This window comes from Rhinoraja longicauda, chromosome 14 (genome assembly GCF_053455715.1).
Source record: "Rhinoraja longicauda isolate Sanriku21f chromosome 14, sRhiLon1.1, whole genome shotgun sequence".
In the NCBI taxonomy this organism is placed as follows: domain Eukaryota; kingdom Metazoa; phylum Chordata; class Chondrichthyes; order Rajiformes; family Arhynchobatidae; genus Rhinoraja; species Rhinoraja longicauda.
In genome coordinates this window covers 13,603,890-13,630,723 of record NC_135966.1, presented here as the reverse complement: position 1 = coordinate 13,630,723, position 26,834 = coordinate 13,603,890, and the positions used below count along the sequence as shown (strand labels likewise).

Here is a 26,834-nt window from a genome sequence, read left to right as displayed (position 1 = left end):
GGAACTGCAGCTGCTGATTTATACTGAAGAAAGACACAAAGTGCTGGGGTAACTCGGCGGGTCAGGCAGCTTCTCTGGAGAAAAAGGATGGGTGACGTTTAGGGTCAGAACCCTTCTTCAGACTGAAGAAGCGTCCCGACCCTAAACATCACCCATCCTATTTAAGGATGCTGCCTGACTCGCAGTTTGTCCAGCACATTATGTCTATCTTCGGTATAAATCAGCAGCTGCAGTTCCTTCCTGCATATTGAGTACTGACAGTTGGCTGTAGGGCACTCTTGTGTATAAATCGCTGCCTGCATTTAATATTTGGGGTACAATCTGTTTTGATATTGCCATCAAAAAGCAATAATTGTCAGAATAAATCTCATCCAGTTAGTACATTTGTCTTGTGATGGAAGGTTTCCTTGGTGTGAATACAGGACTTTGTCCCCACAAGGATGGTGCGATGGTCACTTCTATCAATGTTATCACAGTCACATCTGCCCCAAGTATGTTGGTGAGGATGAGGATATGATGGTGAGATGAGATGGCAGTGGATCTGCAATCACTCATTACAATTGCACTACACATTATTCCCTTTATCCTGTATCTGTAGACTATTGACAGCTCCATTGTAATCATTTATAATCTTTCCGCTAACTGGACAGCATGCAACAAACAGCTTTTCGCTGTACCTTGGTACACATGGCATTAAACTAAACCAAACTAAGTAGATTTATCCATCTCATTGGTTTTCTCACTACTTGTAATGGATCCTACGTCCTTCAGCACTTGGCCAGATCAGTCTGTTGTGATCACCTTTCTTGGTGACAGAATTGTAGTCCCCTTGCTACTTTCACTGATACTTCCAAGTGTCGTCCCACATGAAGGAGCACTGATTGATCAGTTGAGGGAGGATGGTGATTGATAATTGAGAGCAGGATTCCTTGCCAACGTTTGATCTGGTGCCGTGTGGCGTCATGTGTTCTGGAGCCAATGTTGATGATTCCTCCTCTGTGCACTACCCCTGGTGAGTGTGTCTTGCCGGTGGGACAGGATGGACTTGAGGATTGTGGAGGTTTGGAGCATTGTCGTACGGTATAATTCTGTCAGTACACCTGTGCCTGGCTGTTGCTATAGTCAACGGGACAGCTCACCCAGTTTAGACATCAGTCCACAGTTGTGTGAGGTGGTCAAGTTTAACTGAGCTTGGAATGACTTTGCTGTGTCTGGATTTGGTGCCTGTGCCCACGATGGGTGGTCTGTCTAGTTTTATTCCTTAGACACAAAATGTTGGAGGAACTCAGCAGGTCAGGCAGCATCTTTAGAGAACATGGATAAGTAACGTTTCGAGTAGGGTAGTGACTCACTAGACCTGCTGAGTTACTCCAGTATTTTGAGTTTATCTTTGGTAATGAAGAAGGATCCCAACTCTAAACGATACATATCATTTTCTCCAGAAATGCTGCCTGACCTGTTGAGTTACTCCAGCATTTTGTGTACGTCTTTGGTACGTCTTTGGTATAAACCAGCAACTGCAGTTCCTCGCTATTACATTTAGTTTCTGTTTTAACATTACTGTAATTATATAACTGAGGGGCTTGCTTGTTCATTTCAGAGGACATTTAAAAGTTAAAATTGTGCACCATGTGTCGTTAGCCAAATTGTACAGGTAGTTTTACAAGGGCATCTCCCCACAACCGTGAACAAGATTCAGGGGTGGGAGGGGAATGTCTGGACACCATGTATAGTGTCTGGACACCATATGCAGGGTGCATATTTTCCCTTGAGAGATAATATGGAACTAAGTCTTTGTTTAAAATATACAGCCACTTTATGTAAGTCCCAGACAGGGTGAAACATTTTCTCTCAGAGTTGTGAACTTTGGAACTACCTTACTCCAAGTACAATGAAGGTGGTATCTGAACATTTTTAAAGATGAGGCACAAAAATAATGATAAGCCTAGAGATGAATAAGTTACCTCAAGTGGTTGGATATATATAGTTGAGGCTGTAGACTGATCAGCCAAAATCTTATTACATTTGAAGATCCATACATACAGTGGAGGTCATAATATGTGGTGAGGAACTAGAAATGCAAACTAGAAAACAAGAAAAATGTGGTGAAGAACTAGAAATGCAAATTCTTCGTCTCCTATCAATTATTCATTTTATGAATCGATATGCCCAGTGCTTTTTTATTTTTACAAAATGTTGTCAGCACACATGTAATAGTTCACACGCATGTACATCAAACTTGTTTTCAACATTTTAGAGCTGCCTTATGCCAGACAAGCGTGAACCATCACAGAAAAAGCACTGAGAATACCAGCCTTTAAATCTCGTTTCCTTTTTATAGTTGGTCATTGTCACCCAGATGTTGTGAAAGCTGGATCATTACAGATGGCAACATTGAACATAAATGCACGTTTTCTGCACGACCATATAGTCCAATATGCTAAGAAGTTATCGGAGACGCTGCCGGAGAAGCTATCGAATTTCTACTTTGTGAACTCGGGGTAAAATTTATCACTTGAAATTTGCTGAATGTATTCTTTTTAAAAAATGATAAAAATATCACTTTTCAATTGTATCAGTTGATAGCTAGATTCAATTTGTATCAATTCTGGTGTCTTTAAATTTAGTTTGTATTAAATTTATCCACAATATAATTGCTAGCACATTATTTTATCACTATTACCTGATACTTCGCTTCTTTTTGAAGTATTTTACACAAATGTTTTTGTGTCATTGCAGTCAAATTCATTATATTGCGGGTAAGTTTTAATGATTCCCACTTTCCTGATGCACCATCCCTGCACCGTTTGGTACCTTGGCTAAGGGCGGTTCATCTGTGTGCTTTACCTGTGAGCTTTCGACTTCTGTCCAATTTATCTTTTAAAAGAGAGACGTTTCTTGATCTTTACCAAGAAAAATGGCAAAAATAGTGTCGCGATGAAGTCAATGTTTACATTGAATGTAATCTTGCACAATTATGCAATGAAGTAAGTTAACATTTTTTTTAATTCCAGTGTTAATTTGTTTAACCTCGGTTATAATGATTGCTGAGATAATTATTTGTCATGATGCTAACTTTTTTTCATATATGTAACTGGAACAAATTAATTGAAGGCTTTGTGGCCAAGTTTGCAAATGATACGAAGATAGGTGGAGAGGCAGGTGGTGAAGAGAAAACAGGGACTGCAGGATTTGGACAGGTTGGGAGAGTGGACTAAGAAGTGGCAGATGGAATATACTATAGCAAAGTGTAGAGCCATGCATTTTGGTAGTAGGAATAAAGGCGTAGACAATTTTTAAATGGGGAGAGAATTTAGGAATCGGAGGTGCAATGGGACTAGGGGGTCCTAGTGCAGGTTTCCAAAAAGTTAATTTGCAAGGTTGTAAGGCAAAAGCTATTTATGTTGAGAGGATTAGAATACAAAACAGGCTGCAATGCTGAGGCTTTATAAGGCACTGGTCAGACTGCATTTGGAGTATTGTAAACAGTTTTGGGCCCCATATCTGAGGAAGGATGTGCTGGCATTGGAGAGGGTCCAGGGGAGGTTTACAAAAATGATCCCAAGAATGATTGGGTTAACATATGATAAGTGTTTAAAGGCACTCGCTGGAGTTTAGAAGGAAGAGGGGGAACCTCATTGAAACTTACCAAATAGTGAAATGCCTCGATAAAGTGGATGTGGAGAGGATGTTTCCACTAGTGGGAGAGTCTAGGACCAGAGGCCACTGCCTCAGAATAAAAGGACGTACCTTTAGAAAGGAGATGAGGAGGAATTTATTTAGTCAGGGGGTGATGAATCTGTGGAATTCATTGCCACAGACGGCTGTGGAGGCCAATGGATATTTTGTAAGGCAGAGATTGACAGATTCTTGATTATTACAGATGTCAGGGGCTATGGGGAGAAGGCAGGAGAATGGGGTTGAGAGGGAAAGATAAATGAGCCATGATTGAATGACAGAGTAGACTTGATGGGCCGAATGGCCTAATTCTGCTCCAAGAACACGAATAAACATTGTACGTATGAACTTTATTTTTTAAATGTCATTGCAGTTCAGAGGCAAATGATCTTGCACTCCAGCTAGCCCAACGATACACGCAGCATGAAGACATCGTTGTGCTGGAGAGGTAAGTTATCTTAAATAAATGGAAGTAAACTGATATGCAAACATAGATATACCAATGTGCCTATTTCAGTGAGTTCTCAGCTTATAAACATTTATTCAAAGATGGACATTTAGTAAGTAAGATGGTGAAAGTTTACTGGTGGTACATTGAATAATATGAAGTTGAAGGTACAATCAGATCAATCAGGATGTTATTAAGTGGTAGAGCAACTGCAAGGGGCTAATTAGCCAACTTCCTCTACTGGGTTGTGTGTTAATGCAATGCATTGAACTTTGTTTCTGTTCTGATACCACGTGCATATCACTGACACTAATCACTACATTCTTGTGTTCAAGTGCCTACCATGGACACCTTAATTCATTGATAGATATTAGTCCTTACAAGTTCAAGAAACTAAGGCCGCAAAAGGATTGGGTTCATGTGGTATGTTGAAGCTTGGTAACTAAGTTATAATATTTATCAGCACATTTATGTGATCTTTTCTTTTGCCCCCAGTTATAATAAATATTTATTTCTGATCAGGTGCCTATTCCAGACACCTACAGAGGAATATACAGGGAAGATCATCCAGATCCATCGTCGGCCTATGCAAGTGAGGTGAAGGTTGTTATTGATGAAATAGAAAAGAAAAATCACAAGGTACTCCTACAGGAAACTGCACGTTGTTTGCCACATGTGCAACTGCAGAGTGAAATTCTTTTTGCATATTTACACATGCGGGCGCCGCCATGTTTTGGCGCCATTTCCAAAGTCCTACCCGCCCTACCCCTGGTTCACCCTCCTACCGGCCCTCGATCCTCGCGTCCGCCATCTCCAATTCTGAAAGGACTGCCGTTTCCTCCTCTTCTTGATTACCATTTAGTTGTTCTCGTACTTGCTGGGTAAACAAGCGGTGATTTCAGCTACAAATACCCACACTGTTATCATTGTTATGTGTAACAAAAAAAACAGGAAACGGCAGAAATACTCGGGGTCAGGAAACATTTTGGGAGAAAAGTAGCATTTTGCTATTTTTGCATTATATTGGGGATGTAGCAGCTTTGGGGATGTAGCAGCTTTCATCATCATCATCATCATCATATATATACAGCCTTTTCGGCCCACCAAGTCCGTGCCGCCCAGCGATCCCCGTACATTAACACTACCCTATACCCACTAGGGACAATTTTTACATTTACCCAGCCAATTAACCTACATGCTTTGGGGCAGCACAGTGGTGCGGATTGTGATGAAGGGATGAAAAGACTGAGTAAATGAGAGAAAGGCTGGGGTTTGAGGCAATAGTGAACAGTAACGGTACAGGTAAGAAAACAAAGGACGATTGGGAGGTGTAAACAACAGAATCGTCAAGAGCATCTCTCCCCCAGCCACCAGCAGCTGTCAATTCACCTGGATTCCCGACCGAGTCTGAAGAAGGGTCTCGATCTGAAACGTCACCTACCCATCTTCTCCAGAGATACTGCTTGACCTGCTGATTTACTCCAGTACTTGTACCTTTTGCGTATTAAACAGCAACTGGAGTTGTTTGTTTCTGTTGCTCATACAATAATAATGCCTTACTCAATTGGCAATCACGAACACCCACCTCTCCCATGGTCCATTATAACAACGGTTTACTGTGTACAATTTTCTTTTTTTTCTTCTGCCAAGATGGGCAATTTTACCACTGTATTCCATTTGTCTGATCTCATCCTTCTCAACAAATCTATATTCTTCTGTAATTTCTTGCTGTCTTCACAACTTAATTTATTACCTCTTTTAAAAAATTAACAACTGTACCTTTGATTTGGTGCTTTCATTCAAGTCAGTCCCATAAGTTGCAAAATGAGTGATTCCTGTACTGATCCCTATGGTACGCCAATCATTTAATCTCACAAACCAGCGACAGACCAAACTTGTCCGCTCTTTTCTGTCAGCAGTCCATCTTCTATTCTGTATCTTTATAGAACCCCAACTACTTCTCGCTTCCATGCTCATCAACTCCTCTTGATTCCTTTTGACACTTGCTTGTGCAAAGGATTCTATACAACCAGTTAACTCACCGGCACATCTGTAAGTTGGAAAGTAACACCACGACCCAAGGGCGATCACACGAACAATGTGCAGACCTGAGGATTCCAGTGTGAAGCCAATGTTCTGGAGTACAATTGGGCAGAGGAAATGAATCCTACCTCTTGATGGAGGGAAGTGGAAAATGTTTTCCCTCCTAAAATGAAGTGAGCAGCCAACTTTTAAATAAAGCACTTAATTTTTAAGCATTTTTCTGAATAGAGCCGATGTCTGTATGCAAAAGGACACTTTGACGACTGCTGTGCTTTGAAAGGCCACAGATTTGGGCACATAACGAGCAGCTCTTATTTTCTTTTTCATCTTGTTACCCACTTAATTTAAATTCATATTAAAATTATACCATTAACTCAGTCCTTGGCGAGACCATGTGCTGCTCATGGGGTTTTCCATTACACATGGGGCATAATGTGGCTCTGCCCACACGTCCCTCATTGTTGGAATAAGATGTTGGAGGAGAAGGGGCAGATCTCCTTGGTTGGCCAGGAAAGGAGGAAGATTGGAAGTGACTGAAGAATGGATTGGTGTGATGGGAAGAAATTGTCCATTCGGAGTGTTAGAAGTGGTGTCACATTGCAGATGTTTTTTGTTTGTATGGCTGATGCAGTCAACAAAGATAAGTATAATCTTTATTCAAGGGCTTCAAAGGGTTTCAAAGGTCTTTTATTGTTAAGTGTACCAATTAAGGTACAGTGATATGCGGATTACCGTAGTCATTACAAAACAAAACAAGATACACTACATAAAAGTTAACATAAACATCTACCACAGCGGATTCCCCACATTCCTCACTGTGATGGAAGGCAAAAAATTGCTGGCACCACCCCATGGCAATATCTCAGCGATGTCACCAACATTGTTTATGAGGTGTGTGCTTTCATCAGGTTTGCCACAGTATCAGCCTAAATACTCTTTATGCTTCACTTGTAAATTGTAAATGCAGCAAACACATCCCATCCAGATCCCATGAAAAGTCTTCCATGTTTTCTGATGTGGTTCAAAATTAGGGAGTTATACTGAGGTCAGAAATAAGAAATTAATTCTGGAGGTCGATGGTGGTTACACCCCACACCTTCCTCCAGGCTACTCCTCGATCATCCCTCTCGGGAACTTGGATTTCTGTCCAAGGGGTTCCTAAGAAACTAAACAGTGACTAAGAGTCACTGACCAAGTCTTTGTGGATTAACTGTGTGTTTTATCATTGTAAATGTCTGGGGAAGCAATATTGGGAACCCCTAGAAACCCATGAATTCATGAAGATTTTGCTGGGCTTCGAGAACCTTGTAAGAGTGATTACAGCACAGTAAAGGCCACAACCTCAGTTGAATATTTCTGTCGCATAGCCAATACGTCAAGCACAACCGCAACGGCACCAGAGTGTATTTCATCAAGTTTTCATTTCCCACTCATTTCTTCCTTTTCTCTTGTTAAAAAAGGTAGTTAAAGGTAGCGATCTATCCCCGCAGATGGAGGGAGAGGAGGGAAACATTGAAGGTAGATCATCTGTAGGCAGGAGAGTGGAAATGGGAAGCAAAATCCAGAAAATAGTATACTGGTACTGTTACCACAAAGAGGCGAAGGGCAGGACCCAGGAGGATCTGCAAAAGTGTTCCACATGTTCCATTGAGTTGAGAATTAATCTGTCCTTTGAGTGCAGTTCACTCGTTCTCCAGCAGTGGTCAGGATAGAGGAATGTGCAATGGAAACTCCCACATATTTGTCATGATGTTTGAGATGTTTGATAGTGTTCCACACTGCACCCAATTGATACCAACAAACTCAGCAAATACTTGGACGTATTATGGGCTCAGCGCACACCACACATTGACCTACTGGAGAAATAAACAAGTCTATCCCTGCAGACTTAATTAAAATATGACACTTGAAAGTGCTCTTGAACTAAGTTACTTAACTGACATTTTTTGAATTCCAGACTGACTGTGTCTTTTAATTTCCACCAATCCAGGTTGCTGCATTTTTTGCTGAATCTTTACCAAGTGTTGCAGGTCAGATAATTCCACCTGCAGGATATTTCCAGAAGATAGCAGAGTATGTACTAAATATTTTTGCCAAAATGGGTCTCGCATTGTTTGTTTTAATTGTATTAGAATTTTATTTTGGTCTCTTTAAAGCTTTCTTTCTATATATTAAATATATATCTAAAAATAGTTTTAGATTTTTTTTTCTCTTAAATGTGATGATGTTCTAAAGTATGCATTTTACATCCCATTCTTTGGAAAATATCTGCCCTTTAAGATGTAGGTAAGTTCTGAACAGCAAATATGTAGTATGGTCTATTGTATGCTTTGTAAGAACTCAATCCCATCCTGATAAGCAATACATTGTCACTACAGATCTTACCATTAATAGCAAACCAATTTAAGAAAAATGAACAAATAATAAAATCAACATAATTACAATTTTGCAGTAGATATTTAGCCAACTAATTTTTAAATACATTTAATCTATCATGCATTAAAATTTTATTTATGAGCCAGCTGACAGTTCTAGATGCAGCAGTTTTATTCTTACTGGCAGCAGGTGAGAATCCACATCAGGAGATGAAAACCTTTCTTCGCACTTCCTGCTCTGAGGAACCAGGCAGAATGTTGCTTATTTTCTCCCTGTTGTACAACAATGTGCAGGCTAGGTGTTTTGAAGACAGTGTCTTCTATTCTATTTCTCTCTTACAGGCATATTCGGAATGCTGGGGGATTGTTTGTTGCTGATGAAATCCAAGTTGGATTTGGAAGAGTTGGCAAGCACTTTTGGGCATTCCAGTTGCAAGGCGAAGACTTTGTACCAGACATTGTTACCATGGGGAAACCCATTGGAAATGGACATCCTGTAGCCTGTGTTGCTACAACCAAAGAAATAGCAGGTGCATTTGCAGCAACGGGAGTAGAGTTTTTTAACACAGTAAGTATGCTGTGCCTACATTTATTATTCACAAACCATTTGATCACCCATTCACATTTGTTGTATGCTTCTCCACTTTCTCATCCACTCCCGACACATATAGGGCAATTTAGAGGCTACAAACCCGCATATCTTTGGGATGTGAGAAGAATCCAGGGTACCTGGAGAAAACCCCTGCAGTCACAGGGAGAACAGGCAAACTCCAAACAGCATCTGAGCTCAGGATTGAACTGGGGTCCCCGGTGCCATGCGACAGCAGCAAACCAAATGCAACACTGTGCCATCCACAAAAACAATTTGTACATATCTGCAAACTATGCATCAAATAAAAATGAAACTAGTTTTTACATTTTGCAACAAAACTGCACATATCCCTGAATTAGTCATTCAGTCTGAAGGATCACGACCCAAAACGTCACCCATTTCTTCTCTCTAGAGATGCCGCTGAGTTACTCCAGCATTTTGTGTATCCCTGAATTAGTTCCATTTAACTAAAACAGAATTAATCAAAGACCATGAGCTGCCAATCCAGTGTGTTGAGTTTATCCAGTTTAGTTGAACCATGCAGAAAAGGAAAGTCTCATTCATCTTAGAAAATTCCCTGCGGGTTCAGACATCAAGAGGAATTGTTGTTTCATTGGAATAGACCAAAAGGCTCAAGACACAGTTAGGGACAGATACCAGGGAACTCAGGGTCACACCTGTAACCTGAACAAAAGTGATTCACACATCTGCATTTGATCCCACTCTTTGGGCCCCTCACTCTGGTTAAATCTAATAGAAATTGCTAAATTAATTTATTAAAATAATTGATATACACTGACAGAGCTGTTTTTTTATTTGCTGGAATATTGCTGTTTTATTACAGTTTGGAGGAAACCCTGTATCCTGTGCGATTGGGCTCGCTGTTTTAGAGGTAATTGAAAAGGAAGACCTGTGTGGAAATGCAACAAGAGTGGGTACCTACATGATGAATTTGTTCAATGAGCAAAAATCCAAACATCCAATCATCGGTAATGTCAGGTACTGAAACTGGTATTAAAATCAACCAGCCAATTTCCGTCTACTAACTCTTCTCTGCCTAGCAGAGCCTGTCCTTACCCTTAACAACTTCTCCTTCGACTCCTCCCACTTCTTCCAAATCCAAGGCATAGCTATGGGCCCTAGCTATGCCTGCCTTTGTAGGGTACGTTGAACAATCACTGTTCCAGGCAAACACTGGCCCTATCCCCAAACTCTACCTCCGCTACATTGACTGCATTGGTGCTACCTCCTGTCCCCATGCAGAACTCACTGACTTCGTCAACTTCACTGTAAGAAAATAACTGCAGATGCTGGTACAAAGGCCCACCGGAAATTGGAGGAACAGCACCTCATATTTCGCTTGGGCAGCTTGCAGCCCAGCGGTATGAACATTGACTTCTCCAACTTTAGATAGTTCATCTGTCCCTCTCTTTTCCCCCCCCCCCCCCCCTCCTTCCCAGTTCTCCCTCTAACTTCCTGTCTCCACCTATATCCTTCCTTTGTCCCGACCCCCTGACATCAGTCTGAAGAAGGGTCTCGACACCAAACGTCACCCATTCCTTCTCTCCTGAGATGCTGCCTGACCTGCTGAGTTACTCCAGCATTTTGTGAATAAATAATCATCAACTTCACTGACTCCTATAGCTGATTCCTATAGCTATCGACTACACTTCTTCCCATCCTGTGTCCTGTAAAGACTATCCCCTCCTCCCAATTCCTCCGTCCACGCCACATCTGCGCGCAGGATGAGGTTGCACACCAGGGCATCGGAGCTGTCCTCATTCTTTAGGGAAAAGGGATTCCCTCTTCCATTATAGATGAGGCTCTCACTAGAGTCCCCCTCGTCCTCACCTTCCACCCCATCAGCCGTCGCATACAGCACATAATTCTCCAACATTTTCGCCACCTCAAACAGGATCCCACCACTAACCACATCTACCCCTTCCCTCCGCAACTCCCTGGTCAACTAGTCCCTTCCCACCTCCTCCCCAGGTACTTTCCCCAGCAACTGCAGGAGATGCAACGCCTGTCCCTATACCTCCCCCCTCGACTCCATCCAAGTACCCCGACAGTTTTTTTCAGGTGAGGCAGAGGTTCACTTGCACCTCCTCCAACCTCATCTACTGTATCCGTTGTTCCTGGTGTGGACTCCTGCAAGACCAAGCACAGGCTTGGCGATCGTTTCGCTGAACACCTCCGCTCACTCCGCCTAAACCTACTGGATCTCCCAGTTGCTCAACACTTTGACCCCCCCTCCCATTCCCACACTTACCTTTCTGTCCTGGGCCTCCTCCATTGTCAGAATGAGGCCCAGCACAAATTGGAGGAACAGCACCTCATATTTTGCGTGGGCAGCTTATTCCCCAGCAACAGGTGGGCAGAGGGGGTGGGGTTGCTCTGATGGTAAGGAATGATATTCATTCCCTTGCAAGGGGTGACATAGAATCAGGAGATGTTGAATCAGTATGGATAGAAATGAGAAATTGTAAGGGTAAAAAGACCCTAATGGGAGTTATCTATAGGCCCCCAAACAGTAGCCTCGATTTAGGGTGCAAGTTAAATCAGGAGATAAAATTGGCGTGTCAAAAATGTAATGCTACGGTGGTTATGGGAGATTTCAACATGCAGGTAGACTGGGAAAATCAGGTTGGAAATGGACCCCAGGAAAGAGAGTTTGTAGAGTGCCTTCGAGATGGATTCTTAGAACAGCTTGTACTGGAGCCTACCAGGGAGAAGGCAATTCTGGATTTAGTGTTGTGTAATGATCCTGATCTGATAAGGGGACTAGAGGTAAAAGAGCCATTAGGAGGCAGTGATCACAACATGATAAGTTTTACTCTGCAAATGGAAAGGCAGAAGGGAAAATCGGAAGTGTCGGTATTACAGTATAGCAAAGGGGATTACAGAGGCATGAGGCGGGAGCTGGCCAAAATTGATTGGAAGGAGGCCCTAGCAGGGAAGACGGTAGAACAGCAATGGCAGGTATTCCTGGGAATAATGCAGAGGTTGCAGGATCAATTTATTCCAAAGAGGTGGAAAGACTCTAAGGGGAGTAAGAGACACCTGTGGCTGACAAGGGAAGTCAGGGACAGCATAAAAATTAAGGAGAGGAAGTATAACATAGCAAAGAAGAGTGGGAAGACAGAGGATTGGGACTCTTTTAAAGAGCAACAAAAGTTAACTAAAAAGGCAATACGAGGAGAAAAGATGAGGTACGAGGGTAAACTAGCCAATAATATAAAGGAGGATAGCAAAAGTTTTTTTAGGTACGTGAAGAGGAAAAAAATAGTCAAGGCAAATGTGGGTCCCTTGAAGACAGAAGCAGGGGAATTTATTATGGGGAACAAAGAAATGGCAGACGAGTTAAACCGTTACTTTGGATCTGTCTTCACTGAGGAAGATACACACAATCTCCCAAATGTTCTAGGGGCTGGAGAACCTAGGGTGATGGAGGAACTGAAGGAAATCCACATTAGGCAGGAAATGGTTTTGGGTAGACTGATGGGACTGAAGGCTGATAAATCCCCAGGGCCTGATGGTCTGCATCCCAGAGTACTTAAGGAGGTGGCTCTAGAAATAGTGGAAGCATTGGAGATCATTTTTCAATGTTCTATAGATTCAGGATCAGTTCCTGTGGATTGGAGAATAGCAAATGTTATCCCACTTTTTAAGAAAGGAGGGAGAGAGAAAACGGGTAATTATAGACCAGTTAGTCTGACATCAGTGGTGGGGAAAATGCTGGAGTCAATTATAAAAGACGAAATTGCTGAGCATTTGGATAGCAGTAACGGGATCGTTCCGAGTCAGCATGGATTTACGAAGGGGAAATCATGCTTGACAAATCTACTGGAATTTTTTGAGGATGTAACTAGGAAAATTGACAAGGGAGAGTCAGTGGATGTGGTGTACCTCGACTTTCAGAAAGCCTTCGACAAGGTCCCACATAGGAGATTAGTGGGCAAAATTAGGGCACATGGTATTGGGGGTAGGGTACTGACATGGATAGAAAATTGGTTAACAGACAGAAAGCAAAGAGTGGGGATAAATGGGTCCCTTTCGGAATGGCAGGCAGTGACCAGTGGGGTACCGCAAGGTTCGGTGCTGGGACCCCAGCTATTTACGATATACATTAATGACTTAGACGAAGGGATTAAAAGTACCATTAGCAAATTTGCAGATGATACTAAGTTGGGGGGTAGTGTGAATTGTGAGGAAGATGCAATAAGGCTGCAGGGTGACCTGGACAGGTTGTGTGAGTGGGCGGATACATGGCAGATGCAGTTTAATGTAGATAAGTGTGAGGTTATTCACTTTGGAAGTAAGAATAGAAAGGCAGATTATTATCTGAATGGTGTCAAGTTAGGAGGAGGGGGAGTTCAACGAGATCTGGGTGTCCTAGTGCATCAGTCAATGAAAGGAAGCATGCAGGTTCAGCAGGCAGTGAAGAAAGCCAATGGAATGTTGGCCTTCGTAACAAGAGGAGTTGAGTATAGGAGCAAAGAGGTCCTTCTACAGTTGTACCGGGCCCTGGTGAGACCGCACCTGGAGTACTGTGTGCAGTTTTGGTCTCCAAATTTGAGGAAGGATATTCTTGCTATGGAGGGCGTGCAGCGTAGGTTCACTAGATTAATTCCCGGAATGGCGGGACTGTCGTATGTTGAAAGGCTGGAGCGATTGGGCTTGTATACACTGGAATTTAGAAGGATGAGGGGGGATCTTATTGAAACATATAAGATAATTAGGGGATTGGACACATTAGAGGCAGATAACATGTTCCCAATGTTGGGAGAGTCCAGAACAAGGGGCCACAGTTTGAGAATAAGGGGTAGGCCATTTAGAACGGAGATGAGGAAGAACTTTTTCAGTCAGAGGGTGGTGAAGGTGTGGAATTCTCTGCCTCAGAAGGCAGTGGAGGCCAGTTCGTTGGATGCTTTCAAGAGAGAGCTGGATAGAGCTCTTAAGGATAGCGGAGTGAGGGGGTATGGGGAGAAGGCAGGAACGGGGTACTGATTGAGAGTGATCAGCCATGATCGCATTGAATGGCGGTGCTGGCTCGAAGGGCTGAATGGCCTACTCCTGCACCTATTGTCTATTGTCTATTGTCTATATGAACATTGACTTCTCTAACTTCTCCATCCCCTTCCCAGTTCTCCTACCAGTCTTACTGTCTCCGACTATTTTATCTCTGTACCGCCCACTCCCCTAACATCAGTCTGAAACGTCACCCATTCCTTCTCTCCAGAGATGCTGCCTGTCCCGCTGAGTTACTCTACCATTTTGTATCTATCTATCTTCAATAAAATCATTAACAATGTTTGCTTTAAAATTAGTTCAACAACTTTTCGTTATATCTGAAAGGGGCGTTGGCTTATTTATTGGAGTAGAGCTTGTAAAAGATCGACAGCAAAGGACGTCTGCTACGGAAGAAGCTGAATATCTAGTTGCAAGGTATTGTAAATTTATCTGTGGAGATGTCTACAAATTACAATAATATAATTCAAAACCCATTTTTCAAATGTCTGAAATTAAGTGAAACCTGCTTTGCAGCTGTGATAGTAAAATTTATCCACCAAGGTGATGAAATACTCCCATCAGCGCACTACGAATTCATAACTTTAACTAAACCACAGTGGGTCAGGTAACATCTGTGGAGGAAATGGATAGGTGACCTTTCAGGACAGGACCTTCTTCAACAATGTTTGACAGGTATTTTACTCACACCGTTATACTTGTAGATAACGCTCTGTTGTCTCTCACCACCTTGTTGAATGTGACAGAAGCTGCTTTCTCCCCATACCTATGTACAAGTACATAGCTTGCCACAACTTGGAAATTTATTTACGGCAATGCAGTCAGCAACCTTCGGCACAGAGGAGCAGCAGTACAGTTGCTACCTTGTAGAACGAGACCCGGGTTTGATGCTGTCTACGGGAGCTGTCTGTACGGTATTTGCACGTTCTCCCTGTGACTGCGTGCATTTGTTTTCTCCGAGATCTTCGGTCTCCTCCCACATTCCAAAGACAGTTTGTAGGTTAATTGACTTGGGTTTGTATACTTGGTACAAGTGTAAATTGTCCCTAGTGTGTAGGGTTGTGTTAATGTGCAGGGAATGCTGGTCAGTGCGGAGTCAGTGGGCCGAAGGGCCTGTATCTCTAAACGAAACTCCTAACTTCCTTCTCTATCTGTCAAGTTTTACAATCTTTTCTGTGGTGTTTAACTATGTTGTAAGGAATCCACATGTGCCCTCACTATTTTTGCTCTTTTTTTTTTAACAATGTTAAGAAATAAGAAATCACCATCGTCCCTTTCTAGGCCAATTTCTTGGTTCGACCTAAAATGCTCGTGTCCTCAGGTACACTGCTATTTCCAGCAACTTTACACGCTCATTCTTTTGATTTAATACCATCATTTATTGTTCCTGTCAGCAAAATTTGTCTTACTAAGTCTGGATGTTGGAAACACACCCGGCTCTTCAATTTTAACCACAAATGACAAAGTTCACAACTCTGTGCTGGCTTCTCATGCAAGTTGAATCTGAAAGGGAGGTGGAATAGGGATGGCAATTCAATGATGCGTGCAGCTCTGCAAAACTCTGGTGGATAGAAGTCTCTTGCTGGATCTATCAGTAATTTGCATTAGTGACACATGCATCAAGCTTGAAATGAATCTGGGGAAGTGGGAAGTTTGAGTTAGAGTGGAAACAAAAGTGCCTAAATGTTGAAAGGGAGGAAAGAGGTAGAAAGTATAATGCTACAGCATCATTGACTCTATTCTGTTCAAAAATGAAATTCAGGCTATATTTTTGAATAGAAGGCACGAGCCAAAATTAGGGCAAGCGGAAATTTTGCTCATCCCCAGGGCTTATCTACTAAGCTAAATTGTTTTCTTTAAACATTTAGGTTGAAGAAAGAATTTATCTTAATTAGCAGAGATGGACCAGGTGGAAATGTTCTCAAGATTAAACCCCCCATGTGCTTCAACATGGAGGATGCTCAATTTATTGTTGAAAAAGTTGACAGTTTACTTACTGGTAAGTATTTCAGTGAATAATTATTGCACTCCACTCAGGGATAAAACTCAAATCGATTTTTTTTTTAAAAGCAATGTTAATTCTACTATAACTGATTACTGCAAATGTGCTTTAACAATTCTTGAATTTGTCATAGAAATGGAGATGAATAAAATGTGCACGCCTTGAATAAATTGAAATGGCCAAACCTGTGGCGCCAATAGTTCCAAACCTCATGAAAACTGCAACATCAGAAATGGATGCACCAGTCCCAATGGTATTTAGAAATTAAAGTCTAAATTTTGTTGAAGTGCTTCCTTTCAATGTTTACATTTTGACCATGGTTTTTGTATTCACAGCTTATTTAGTTGTCTCTTCTCACTACCTCTGTGCTCCGATTCTACTGCAGCGTAGTATCAAAGTTATATACTTTGAAAATGTAAGAAAAACAATTTAACTGTAGCCTTTATCAGTCTGCAATGTTTGATGTTTTAATGATGATCTGATGCTTTTAATATTAATCTGGAGTATGAAAAAGAGACCCGACTCTAAACTTCACCTATCCATATGTTGCTTAATCTGCTCTGCACTGTCTTTTTGCACCAACACTGTCTTTTTGACATTAATTTGCACAACTGCAATCTGCAGGCAGCTCCAGATCAGTCATATTCAATCAGAACAATTAATCATGAGTTTTCTCAAACTTCAGGAAGAGATAGCTACGTCAAGATTCTGCATTCACAAGCTTTTTGAGTTAATATCTAATGCCTTTAATTTACTTAAAACGCAATGACAGCTCGGCACCAAATCAAACTAACAAATTTGGAAACTCATTCAACCCAAAATACACAAAAGGAACTTTATTTCAGGAACTTGGACTGCGCCAATAAACAAGTCATTAATGCAAATCCAGTAATTTTATGTAAAATACAAACTTACATAATACATTATCAGCATCCATTGGGTACCAAAAAGTATAGTAAAAAAACACTTCCATCATAGGAAATGTACGACATAAAGACAGACAGACTACAAAATTAAAAAGTTGTAAAACTTCCCTAAAACAATCTGTTCTGTACATTTGGGGAGTCATCCAGAAATCAGTTCAAAGAAATTGGTCCGATAGCAACACAGTTGCATCAGAGGACCCGTGTAAGCATTTGCCAAGTTGATGACCTGAAAGAGCATGAACAAACACCATCAGTGCCTATGAATTTATAAATCCAGGTGCATACAATGAGATGTCTCAAGTTTATGGTTTCATATGGCTTTGGTCTACATTAATGTTGATTGAAAAATTGTCTGTGGCCACAAACTCACCATATGCCCAAATTCAAATATCAACTGAATAGTTTGTTTCCCACATCACTTCATCACAATGCAAAAATGCCAGAAATAATAAAATACCTTCTGAACCACATGGGCCCAAGTGCAATCCGTAAATTATTCCAGTAAGACGGCCTGGTGCATCCAAATACATCATATTAATAGTAGTATCCTAATAGTACCTCTTCTTAAAAGCAGCAATATTTGAAAACATGTATTTCAGTATGATCTACACATCCGAAGATGAATTTTTGTTCTCGTCTCAATTCCAGGAAAGTTTTATTGGCAGACCAAATTTCTCAGATACATAGAGTTCCTCCAACTGTTATCAAGCCGGAATACACAGTCATAATTATTAGATCTAAACTGCAATGATTTTAGATTTAGTTTGAATGTTGAGTTTACCAAATAAAAAAAGGTGTTACAAATCAATAATGGCAAACTGTCCAAATACTTGAAGTGACCAGTAGTATTGGCAGTTCGAATACTTTCCTGCACTCAGATCTGACTTTATATCACTCTGGATTAAATAGTTGATAATGCCCACAATGACATCATGCTCATGGGGATCACAAATACAATTATACATGAAGTTATTGATTTATCTTCATGTAACGTTCTATTTATTTTTTTAAATCTGGAGAATGTTCTAAATCCTCATCGAAACATTTAGAATAGGGATTAAAACTTAATTGTGCAGAACAGATCAGAAATTGTAAATACAAGCTTTAAAAATTGCCACTTTATTATAGCTAAAAAAGGTTCAGAATAACTTCTTACTGTGCTTATCAGTACAGGAATAAAGTGTGTGCATGATCTACTTGAATTTTAGTCATGAAAAAAATCAAAACTGTGTCACTGGTAGTGTGTCCATGAGCACTGTTTACTACCTAGACACTGAAATTGGGCAGACACACAAATGTAGAGCATTTAATTCATACCAAAACATTCTTAAAATCTATAAGTCAATAAAATATACTGCAATGCACCCTTAAGTTTGTCGCTACACTATACCTAGTACAGAAAGTCCCCGACTTACGTAAGAGTTCGGTTCCGGAAGCCGTTCCGCAAGGCGAATTTTACGTAAGTCGGATTTCACTGGAGCCATATGCACGCTTACTATTTTACACTTTGGTGGTAGTATGCTCCTATCCTATCATGTTCTATGCACTGCATGAATACACAGTATTCTGCAATAAAATGGAAAAAAGAATCATGGATTAAATAGACTGCGACACAAAGTGTAGCGAGAAAATCGATCCGTGGCTGCAAATAGTAGCAAGTCCATAAAAATTTGTGCATATCAGAATATTGTTCTACAAAAGTGAATTTATGCCAAATGTTATGTAACCCTGGTAGGATTAATAATAATTAACCACCTTAAAGTAGACAGTTAATTTACCCAAACAGATTTGGGAAAACAAAAATGCACATCAACAAACTTTCCTCTTCTCTGGAATTCTACAACAGCCTAATCCAGTAGTGTCCAGTTGCTCACATTGCCATCCTTATTATCAGAAGTTTCAAGAATCATTGTTACATAAAAATGTTCTAACATAAACACATTACAAAGTTCTAGAAGAAACCCTGTTTTAATTAGACCCAATGTATTCTTTTACTAATGCTTACATACCTGCATTCATATTCCATACTAATACGGTTTGTAGCTCCCTTGATGAGCTGCCCCACGCCTTGGCGCTTTCCCATAGGTACCATTGCTCTGATCTACAGGGCAAAAAAGATAGTGCCAAGTTTGAAAAATAAATGCTCTTTCCTCAAAAAGCCAGTAACATAATTAAATAATTTTATTCACAGCATGCAATCTTTCTGTGCATAAATAACAATGGAACATAGGGAGGTCATTTTCAGCTAATCCCCCGAAAAGGAAAATGCATCGATTTCTGCAACACGAGCTTTAACCCTTGCATCAGTGCAGCTATGAATGTACTTACTGTAGTCATATCCTTGTCCATATCCACCATAGTAACCACTATTGTAATTATAGCCAGTATAATCATAGCCTCCATATGCACCATAGCCACTTTGCCCGCTGTAACCATAACTGCTGCCATAGCTTGGACTCCAGTAATTATTGCTGTATCCTTGACTCCAGTTCTGACTTTGACCTTAAAAGTTAGTAAGAGACACAGGTAAGCACTAAGAGAAAAACCCATTCCAGATGGCTTTATCTCTCATTTAAATTATTGTAAGCATGCAACTCACCAGTTCCACGACCACCACCTCTGCCCCTTGTTGTAAGGCTGCCTCTGCCTCCCCACTGCTGTTGCTGTTGATAAACTTCTTTAGGCTGTGCCACTTTGATTTCACACTATTTTTTAAAAAAGAAATACACATATTACTAATGCCCAAAATGCCACATAATGGACCTGGAAAAAAACACACTTTCTTGTCACTACCTTGCTATTTCCAATATCATGGTACTTCTTCTCCAAGATCTTTTTCACTGGCTCCTCTTCTTTAAATGAGATGAAACAAAATCCTCTTCTCTTGTTGGTCTTGCTATCCATTGGGAGCTCGATTGATTCCACCTAGATAAAAATTCCAATAAATCTTTGAAGGCATAACTAGTGCTTCATCATATTCATCTGTACTTATTGGCCCAAACATTAAGACGAGTGGATGGAGAGTTTGAGAAGTATACACAATTAATTTCTTGAGTGTCCAAAAGCTAGATTTTAATTCAGGCCCAGTTAGCACAGCGCACTGATCTTCTCCAATAGGGAAACATGGTTGTATTAGTTTAGTTTATCAATGCTGACTTGGGTCAAGTATAAAATCCATACCAAAGATGTATACAAAATATAATTTTGGAAATACAGAAAATAGATTTAGTCTATATAGACCCAAAGCATCAAACATTATCACGATTGATTGCAATCACAAGTATCTTTTGTGATGTTTCTTTAGCATTAAGAACTATATCTATCGTGATTATATTTAAGACTAGGCCACACTGCCTACTCTCTGCTAGAGAATGCAACACCATATGGGAAATTTTCACACTCCTTACCTTAAATGATAGGATCACCAAGGCCCAGTTGTAGCAAGATAATCCTGTTCCTATATTCATCTTGAAATATCAGCCAATGCATCATTTTGCATTCCTAACTGCTAGAATTGAGTGGATGAAATCCAGACCTCCTTACCCCTTTCTTTTACCCAGTTGTTCAGATAGTAATCTGCCTTTCTATTCTGCAATCAGAGAATAACCTCATTGTTAAATGATATCTACCACTCAATTGCCTAAATCACACTGGAGCCTTTCTCTTTTGCTCACAGTGCAACATAGCCTCAGAGCAAGGGATCCAGGTTCGATCCTGAGCTCAGGTATAGTCTGTATGGAGTTTCTCCATGTGACAACATGGTTTCTTCCAGCATCCCAAATATCTGCAGGTTTGTATGTTAAATGGAGTGGGTGCGAAAGTGGGAAAACATAGAACTAGTGCGAACACACGATCGATTGTCAGTGTGGACTATGAGCCAAAGCGGCTGTCCCCATGCTGCATCTCTAAACACAGCTCACATTGTTCTCCCACATCCCACCTGAGCTTCATCCCAAAACTTAGAAATGCTACATTTAGTTGAAATTATTGATTATGTATTGTGAATAGCTGGGACCCATTCCTTGATACTTCCAGCAGCCAACAAGTGGCTGCCCTAGTGCCAAAATATCTGTTTCTTCACCATTAATGTGTAGTTCTGATGGCATTGGGGGATACACTTTGTCAGTCTTGCCAATGTCTATCTACCATAACATCTTCTCAAGACAACACAAAACATTTTAAATCACGTCAAAATACCAACCTCACCAAAGCCTCCAAAGTACTCTCTGATCTTATCCTCTGGAGTATCTGGATGAAGGCCTCCAACAAAGATTTTCTTTACAGGTTCTTTCTTCATTGCCATTGCCCTTTTTGGATCAACCACCCGGCCATCTAATTTATGTTCTTTTTGGTCCAACACCTGAAATAAATACGCTAGAAATTTTGATCATATATTTTTGAATTAGAATCACTTCTACCCATAATTGAAATGTAAAAACTGCATATGAATGCAAAGCAAAATCAAAAAAATGCTGAAAGCACCAAACAGGTTAAGCTGTATCCATGGGAGGAGAGAAAGTGTTTTAGCTGAAGGAGCATTGACCATTTTCTATTCTTGACTGTACAAAATGACAATACTTTGTTACAGCTCATAAAATCAGGTGACCTACAAGTCACAAGCTTTTTGCATAAGATTACAATTAATAAATGTGAATTGTGACTGGACAATGCAATCTCAAAAACATAACAAGACTGACATAATGAACACCATGTCCCATTATTTACAGGCGGGGTTGCATGAAGTAGGGCAGCTTATGTGCAGCATGACCTATAGATCCATTACTGTTGTGAAGTGGCATACAATTGCCTATCCATATGATTCACATTTCAACATGGTGGGATCAACATTAACAAAGTAATATTAAAGTTTAAATTGGTCGGCATGGCCATTATTCCAGTAATCTCATTAACAACAAGGCATTCAGTCAGCCCTATGCCATTCTCCCTTTCCCTCCCTCCAGAGGAACTAGTCATCAACTTCAGAAAGTGGGGAAGAGTGCACGCACACACACACGTACAAGTCTACATCGACGGTGGTTAAGAGTAGATGGGCAAGAGCTGTCCTGGTCCAACCATATTGATGCTATAGCCAAGAAAGCACATCAACAACACTACTTCCCCAGAAAACAAAGGAAATCAGCGCATCTCCAACTACTACTATTAATTTCTACAGGTGCATCATAGAAAGCATTTAATCTGGATTCAAGATAGCATGTTATGACAACTGACAACTTCAATCCAAATATCTTTAGCCAAGTCTCTCCAGAGTGAATTTTATCATGTCTACAGAGGAATTATACAAATAACATCCATGTACACATCATTTTTAAGGCTATTAGTGCAATGTTTAAACTATTGGTGCACTTGCATTGAAATTTCTGGAGATGCAAACAAAGCCAATGGTGTGTCCACAGAGTCATGCTGCATGGAAACAGGCCCTTCATCCCAACTTGCCCACACTGGTTAACATGTCCCAGCTACACTAGTCCCACATCGAACTTGTCCTATACGTATACCCGTCTGTTTCTTAAACTTTGGGATAGTCCCTGCCTCAACTACCTCCTCTGGCAGCTCGTTCCATACACCCAACACCCTTTGTGTGAAAAAGTTACCCCTCAGATTCCTATTAAATCTTTCCCCTTTCATCTTAAACCCATGTCTGCTGGTCCTCGATTCCCCTACTCTGGGCAAGATACTCTGCATCTACTAATCTATTCATCTGTTGATGTTATACATCTCTATAAGATCACCCTTCATCCTCCTGTGCTCTAAGGAATAGAATCACAGCTAACTCAACCTTTCCCTATAGCTCAGACCCTCGAGTCTTGAAAATCTTTAAAGGCAGCATGACAAATCTACAGGTTGATGCCCTCCTTTAGTCAAGGCACAGAATACAAGAGCAAATGTTGTGCTTGGGCTGTATATATAAGTCACAGCCAGAGTAGTGTGTACAGTTCTGGTCACGACATTACAAGAAAAATAATAATTATTTTTAAAGAATTTTGCCTCATTGGATTAGAGAAGTTCACTTTGGAAAATGGAACGACTTGACAGATCCTTCATCCTTGTCTTTGTTCCTTTAACAGAAGCCAAATATCAAGAGCACAGATTTCAACTAACTGGTAGAAAGACCATAGGGAAAAAAGTTCAAACACCAATAGGATATCCGGAACATTGGTGGTAGAGGTAAAAACCTTCATTACATATTAGCACACGTGGACATGTAACAGCACAGCCACGACCTGTATGGAGTTGGGTCAAATGACTTTTATTAAACAAACATGGATGTTCTGCATGGTACATTTTCATTGAGCCTGACACTGCAATCTATCTTTCCATTAACATCCTATGTTGTATCTTAAGAATTGCATGCCAATATTATTTTAACGCTTCTAACATTCTGCACACGTATAACACTTGATTTCTGCCACGACACGACCCACATCCAACTTCCTTGGCAAATCTATTGCACTTCACCACGATCCTTGCACCGACGTGCTTGGGAGATTGGAACAAATGTAAAATAGAACCAACCCCGTCTCAACCTTACCCTGTCGGCACATGAAGAATCTTTGAAGAGGATAAATCCAAACCCCCTCGACCGTCCAGTGGCGGGATCCATCTTAATCGTACAATCCACAACTTCGCCAAATTTGGAAAAATAATCTTTCAGGTCTTTTTTGCTGGTGTCCCAGCTCAAACCGCCCACGAACATTTTCCTGCGAGAGGGAGAAATGTCGAGCCTTTGTCAGCGTGTGCTGCTCCCCTCCCCCCGGCCAGGGGAGCACATGGCGCGAACAAAAGCTGCAGCCGCAGCGGCGGCGGAGCCAGAGCCGGCGAGGGAACAAAGAAGCGGCGGCCGAGCCCCCCCGGCCACTCCTGTAGGTCTGGAAACCCCCTCCCCTCCCCTATCTCCGCTTCAACCCATCTGGAAGGTCGTTTTCGTGTAAACAAAACGCGCGGCGCCTTGGGCTGAATTGCGGCGGCGGGCGGCCTAAAGTAGCGCCTGCGGCCCCGACCCGCCACTAGGCTAGGCCGCATGCGGTCGGATTCCCGCTCCACCCCAGCCCGCGGGATGGGATGGGAGGGGAGGATGGTGGTGTCGCTAGCCTAGGCCTCGGCCTCCTTACCCGGCGTCTTCCTCGTTCTTACTGGCGTTGATCTTGGAGCCCTCGGTGTCGGGGTTGACCGGAGTCTCCGCTCCGTCCGTCACCATCTCCTCGCCGCCATCCAGCCCCTCTCCCTCCTCGTAATGACCGTTCTGGGAACCCTTCGGGTGCAGCTGCTCCACGTCGGTCATTTTCAACTTCGCTGGCCTACCTCGGGAATAGGATTACAGTTTTAGTCGGAGTGGTTGGCGAAAAAACCGCGCCTCGTCGCCGCCAACCTCGCACTATGGAGCCGGCGCGCTTTGCGGCCTCTTTATAGGGGGGGGCGGTTCATTCCACTGCGCTGTAAACCGAGCTCTCATTGCTTCAGCCTGTGAGTGATTCAATATCGGTGCCTTCCATTTGTTCAGGGACCTCCCGCTTCCCCTCCGCTACCAGTGACTGGTGAAAGTTTCTTGGAGTTTCACAGTCGCTCTGACTGGAAGGGTACCCAAAGATAGGTAGGTACTCATGGTACTTTTTTTGTCACGTGAACCAAGGTACAGTGAAATTTCACTTCTGTATACAGTTCAGTACAAGTATCACTGGAGAGGGTGTTTCCACTAGTGGGAGAGTCTAGGACCAGAGGTCATAGCCTCAGTGTTGTGTCTTCGGGTTTGATGTCCTGATAATAACGACACAATTCAGGTTGTTTCAGTTGCCTTAATTTACTCCTTTATTCAGCTCCTTGCCTGTGTGGCGTAGTGATACTGAAAAGTGCTTACATACCTAATCACAGTGTGTGTGTGTGTGTGGTGAGTGTGCCTGATACAAAGTAGTGCAGGAGGTTGGGACTGCTACAATGAATATGTAGCATATGTAACATCCCCCCTTCTCAAAAGAAAAGAATAAAAGTTAGTGACACTAGAGGATTTCCAGAGCGAGGGTGGCAATCCTGTAGCAGATACCGTGGGATTATTCTGCCCACATTCATGGCATTCTGCTTTCTACTATACTACACAACAAAATATATAATGGCAGCTTGTTTTCTTTCAGGTAGTGCGTAGCCAGTCAAGAGTCATGTCTTGGCGTGACTTGTGACTTGTCCCTTCCAGTGCTAGCGATAACGCGCTGGGGGTAAGATGTTGCTCCTGGATCTAGTAGATCTGGTTGTTGCCTGCAGTGTTGCACTCGATGTATTGGTGACTTGTTGAGTCGTTTCCTGGCCATTGGTTGGTGCTGGTTGACTATATAACTCACTGGTAGCAGTTTGTGAGAATGTGTTGTCATCAATGGCAGGTGTTGCTGTTGCTGTGGGTGGTGTCCTAGGAGTTGCTGGTGTTGTCTTTGAAGTTGCAGGTGTTGACATTTCAGGTGTCGGGCGGATGTGAATTCTGTTTCGTCTCAACTGCCTGCCCGGTTCTGTCTCTATGATATATGATTTTGGGGTTCCAGCCCTACTGGTGATTTGTGCTGGGGTCCATTTCTTTGTTATTGGATCCTGAGCATGTACGTTTTGGCCTTGAAATAGTTCAGGCAAGTACTGTGCATTTTTGTTGTATTGTTTCAGCCCCTCCTCCTGGGCAGCTGCCAATTTTGCCCTTGTTTCTTCTTGGTCGATAGGGGGTTGGATTTTGCTTGGCAGGGTGGTTTTGTATTTCCTGCCATTTAGCATTTCTGCAGGAGACTTCATGTCAGCCTTTAGTGGAGTTGCCCGTAAGGATAATAGTGCCAGGTTTGGATCCTCCTTTGCCTCTCGGCATTTTATTAGTATTTTCTTGGCTGTCTGTACTTGCCTTTCAATAAACCCATGGCCCTTTGGGTAATGTGGTGAAGATGTTGTGATTTTGAACCCGTATTCGGTGGCCAGCTCTCTGAATTCCCGAGATGTGAATTGGGTTCCATTGTCACATACGATCTGCTCAGGTATTCCTTGCTCTGCAAACAACCCTCTAACAATTGACACAATTGTTTTAGCTTTCAAGTCCTTTATGTTTCTCACAAATGGGAATTTGGAGTAGTAGCAGGCCATAATCAAATACCATTGCTGGTTCTCTGTGAACAGGTCTGCTCCGATGGTTTGCCATGGCCGGCTTGGGATATCACTGGGTGTCATTTCCTCCTTCTGTTGTGAATTCCTGTATTTTTGGCATATGTGGCATGTAGATACCAGCTTTTCTATGTCCTTGTACATGCCTATCCAGTACACAGCGGATTTAGCACGGAGTCTGCACTTTTCCATTCCTAAGTGTCCTTGGTGGATCTTTTCGAGGATTTCTTTTTTCATGGACTTGGGTATGATGATTCGTGATCCGGCCAGCAGGACTCCATTCTCTACCGAAATATCATCACGGATGGTCCAGTATTCGCGGAGGATAGGCTGAACTTGTTGTCTCTTTTCTGGCCACCCCTGTATTACCATTTGGGTGAGGAGCTGGAGTTCTTCATCTCTGGCTGTTTCCTCTTTAATCTGTTCCAGCTTCACGCTTGTCACACTCACAATGTGGTGGATCTTTATGCTCAGCCCTTCCATCTCTTGTTTGTCATGTGTTGATAGTCTGGATAGGGCGTCAGCTAGCAGCAGGTCTTTTCCTGGCTTGTATCTGATGTTGTAGTCGTAGCTCTGTAGCCTCAGTAATAGTCTCTGTAGT

At 41.9% G+C, this 26,834-nt stretch overlaps 3 protein-coding genes across 5 annotated transcripts in view; 2 read left to right on the top strand and 1 right to left on the bottom strand.

Annotated features, from left to right (window-relative positions):
* The window catches only part of LOC144600072 (5-phosphohydroxy-L-lysine phospho-lyase-like), a 26,354-nt gene extending 3,041 nt beyond the window's left edge, over positions 1–23,313 (top strand). The window contains exons 3-14 of one of the 3 annotated variants that reach the window (XR_013548071.1): positions 2,342–2,501; positions 4,052–4,126; positions 4,462–4,549; positions 4,649–4,765; positions 8,160–8,242; positions 8,887–9,112; positions 9,981–10,135; positions 14,495–14,584; positions 16,036–16,166; positions 16,303–16,422; positions 16,505–16,584; positions 23,182–23,232. Coding sequence is in view for 1 of the 3 variants with exons in the window: in XM_078411445.1 (XP_078267571.1) it covers positions 2,342–2,501; positions 4,052–4,126; positions 4,462–4,549; positions 4,649–4,765; positions 8,160–8,242; positions 8,887–9,112; positions 9,981–10,135; positions 14,495–14,584; positions 16,036–16,166; positions 16,303–16,334 (1,157 nt within the window). In the remaining 2 variants the exon portion in view is untranslated. Of the gene's footprint in view, positions 1–2,341; positions 2,502–4,051; positions 4,127–4,461; positions 4,550–4,648; positions 4,766–8,159; positions 8,243–8,886; positions 9,113–9,980; positions 10,136–14,494; positions 14,585–16,035; positions 16,167–16,302; positions 17,890–23,181 lie in introns of those variants that run through there. The other 2 variants (XR_013548072.1, XM_078411445.1) reach the window with 2 other exon arrangements.
* hnrnpaba (heterogeneous nuclear ribonucleoprotein A/Ba) lies at positions 16,956–24,532 on the bottom strand. The gene is made up of 8 exons (XM_078411447.1): positions 24,226–24,532; positions 23,646–23,814; positions 21,297–21,455; positions 19,889–20,020; positions 19,695–19,800; positions 19,424–19,597; positions 19,105–19,196; positions 16,956–17,321 (listed from the first exon to the last, which is right to left on the bottom strand). Exons 1-7 carry the CDS (start codon positions 24,393–24,395, stop codon positions 19,123–19,125), a joined length of 984 nt encoding a protein of 327 aa, XP_078267573.1. The 5' UTR covers positions 24,396–24,532; the 3' UTR covers positions 16,956–17,321; positions 19,105–19,122.
* Positions 23,911–26,834, top strand: part of LOC144600073 (protein Wnt-8-like) — a 25,921-nt gene continuing 22,997 nt past the window's right edge. The window contains exons 1-2 of the mRNA XM_078411446.1: positions 23,911–23,976; positions 24,615–24,704. The gene's annotated coding sequence lies outside the window, so the exon portion shown is untranslated. The remainder of the gene's footprint in view (positions 23,977–24,614; positions 24,705–26,834) is intronic.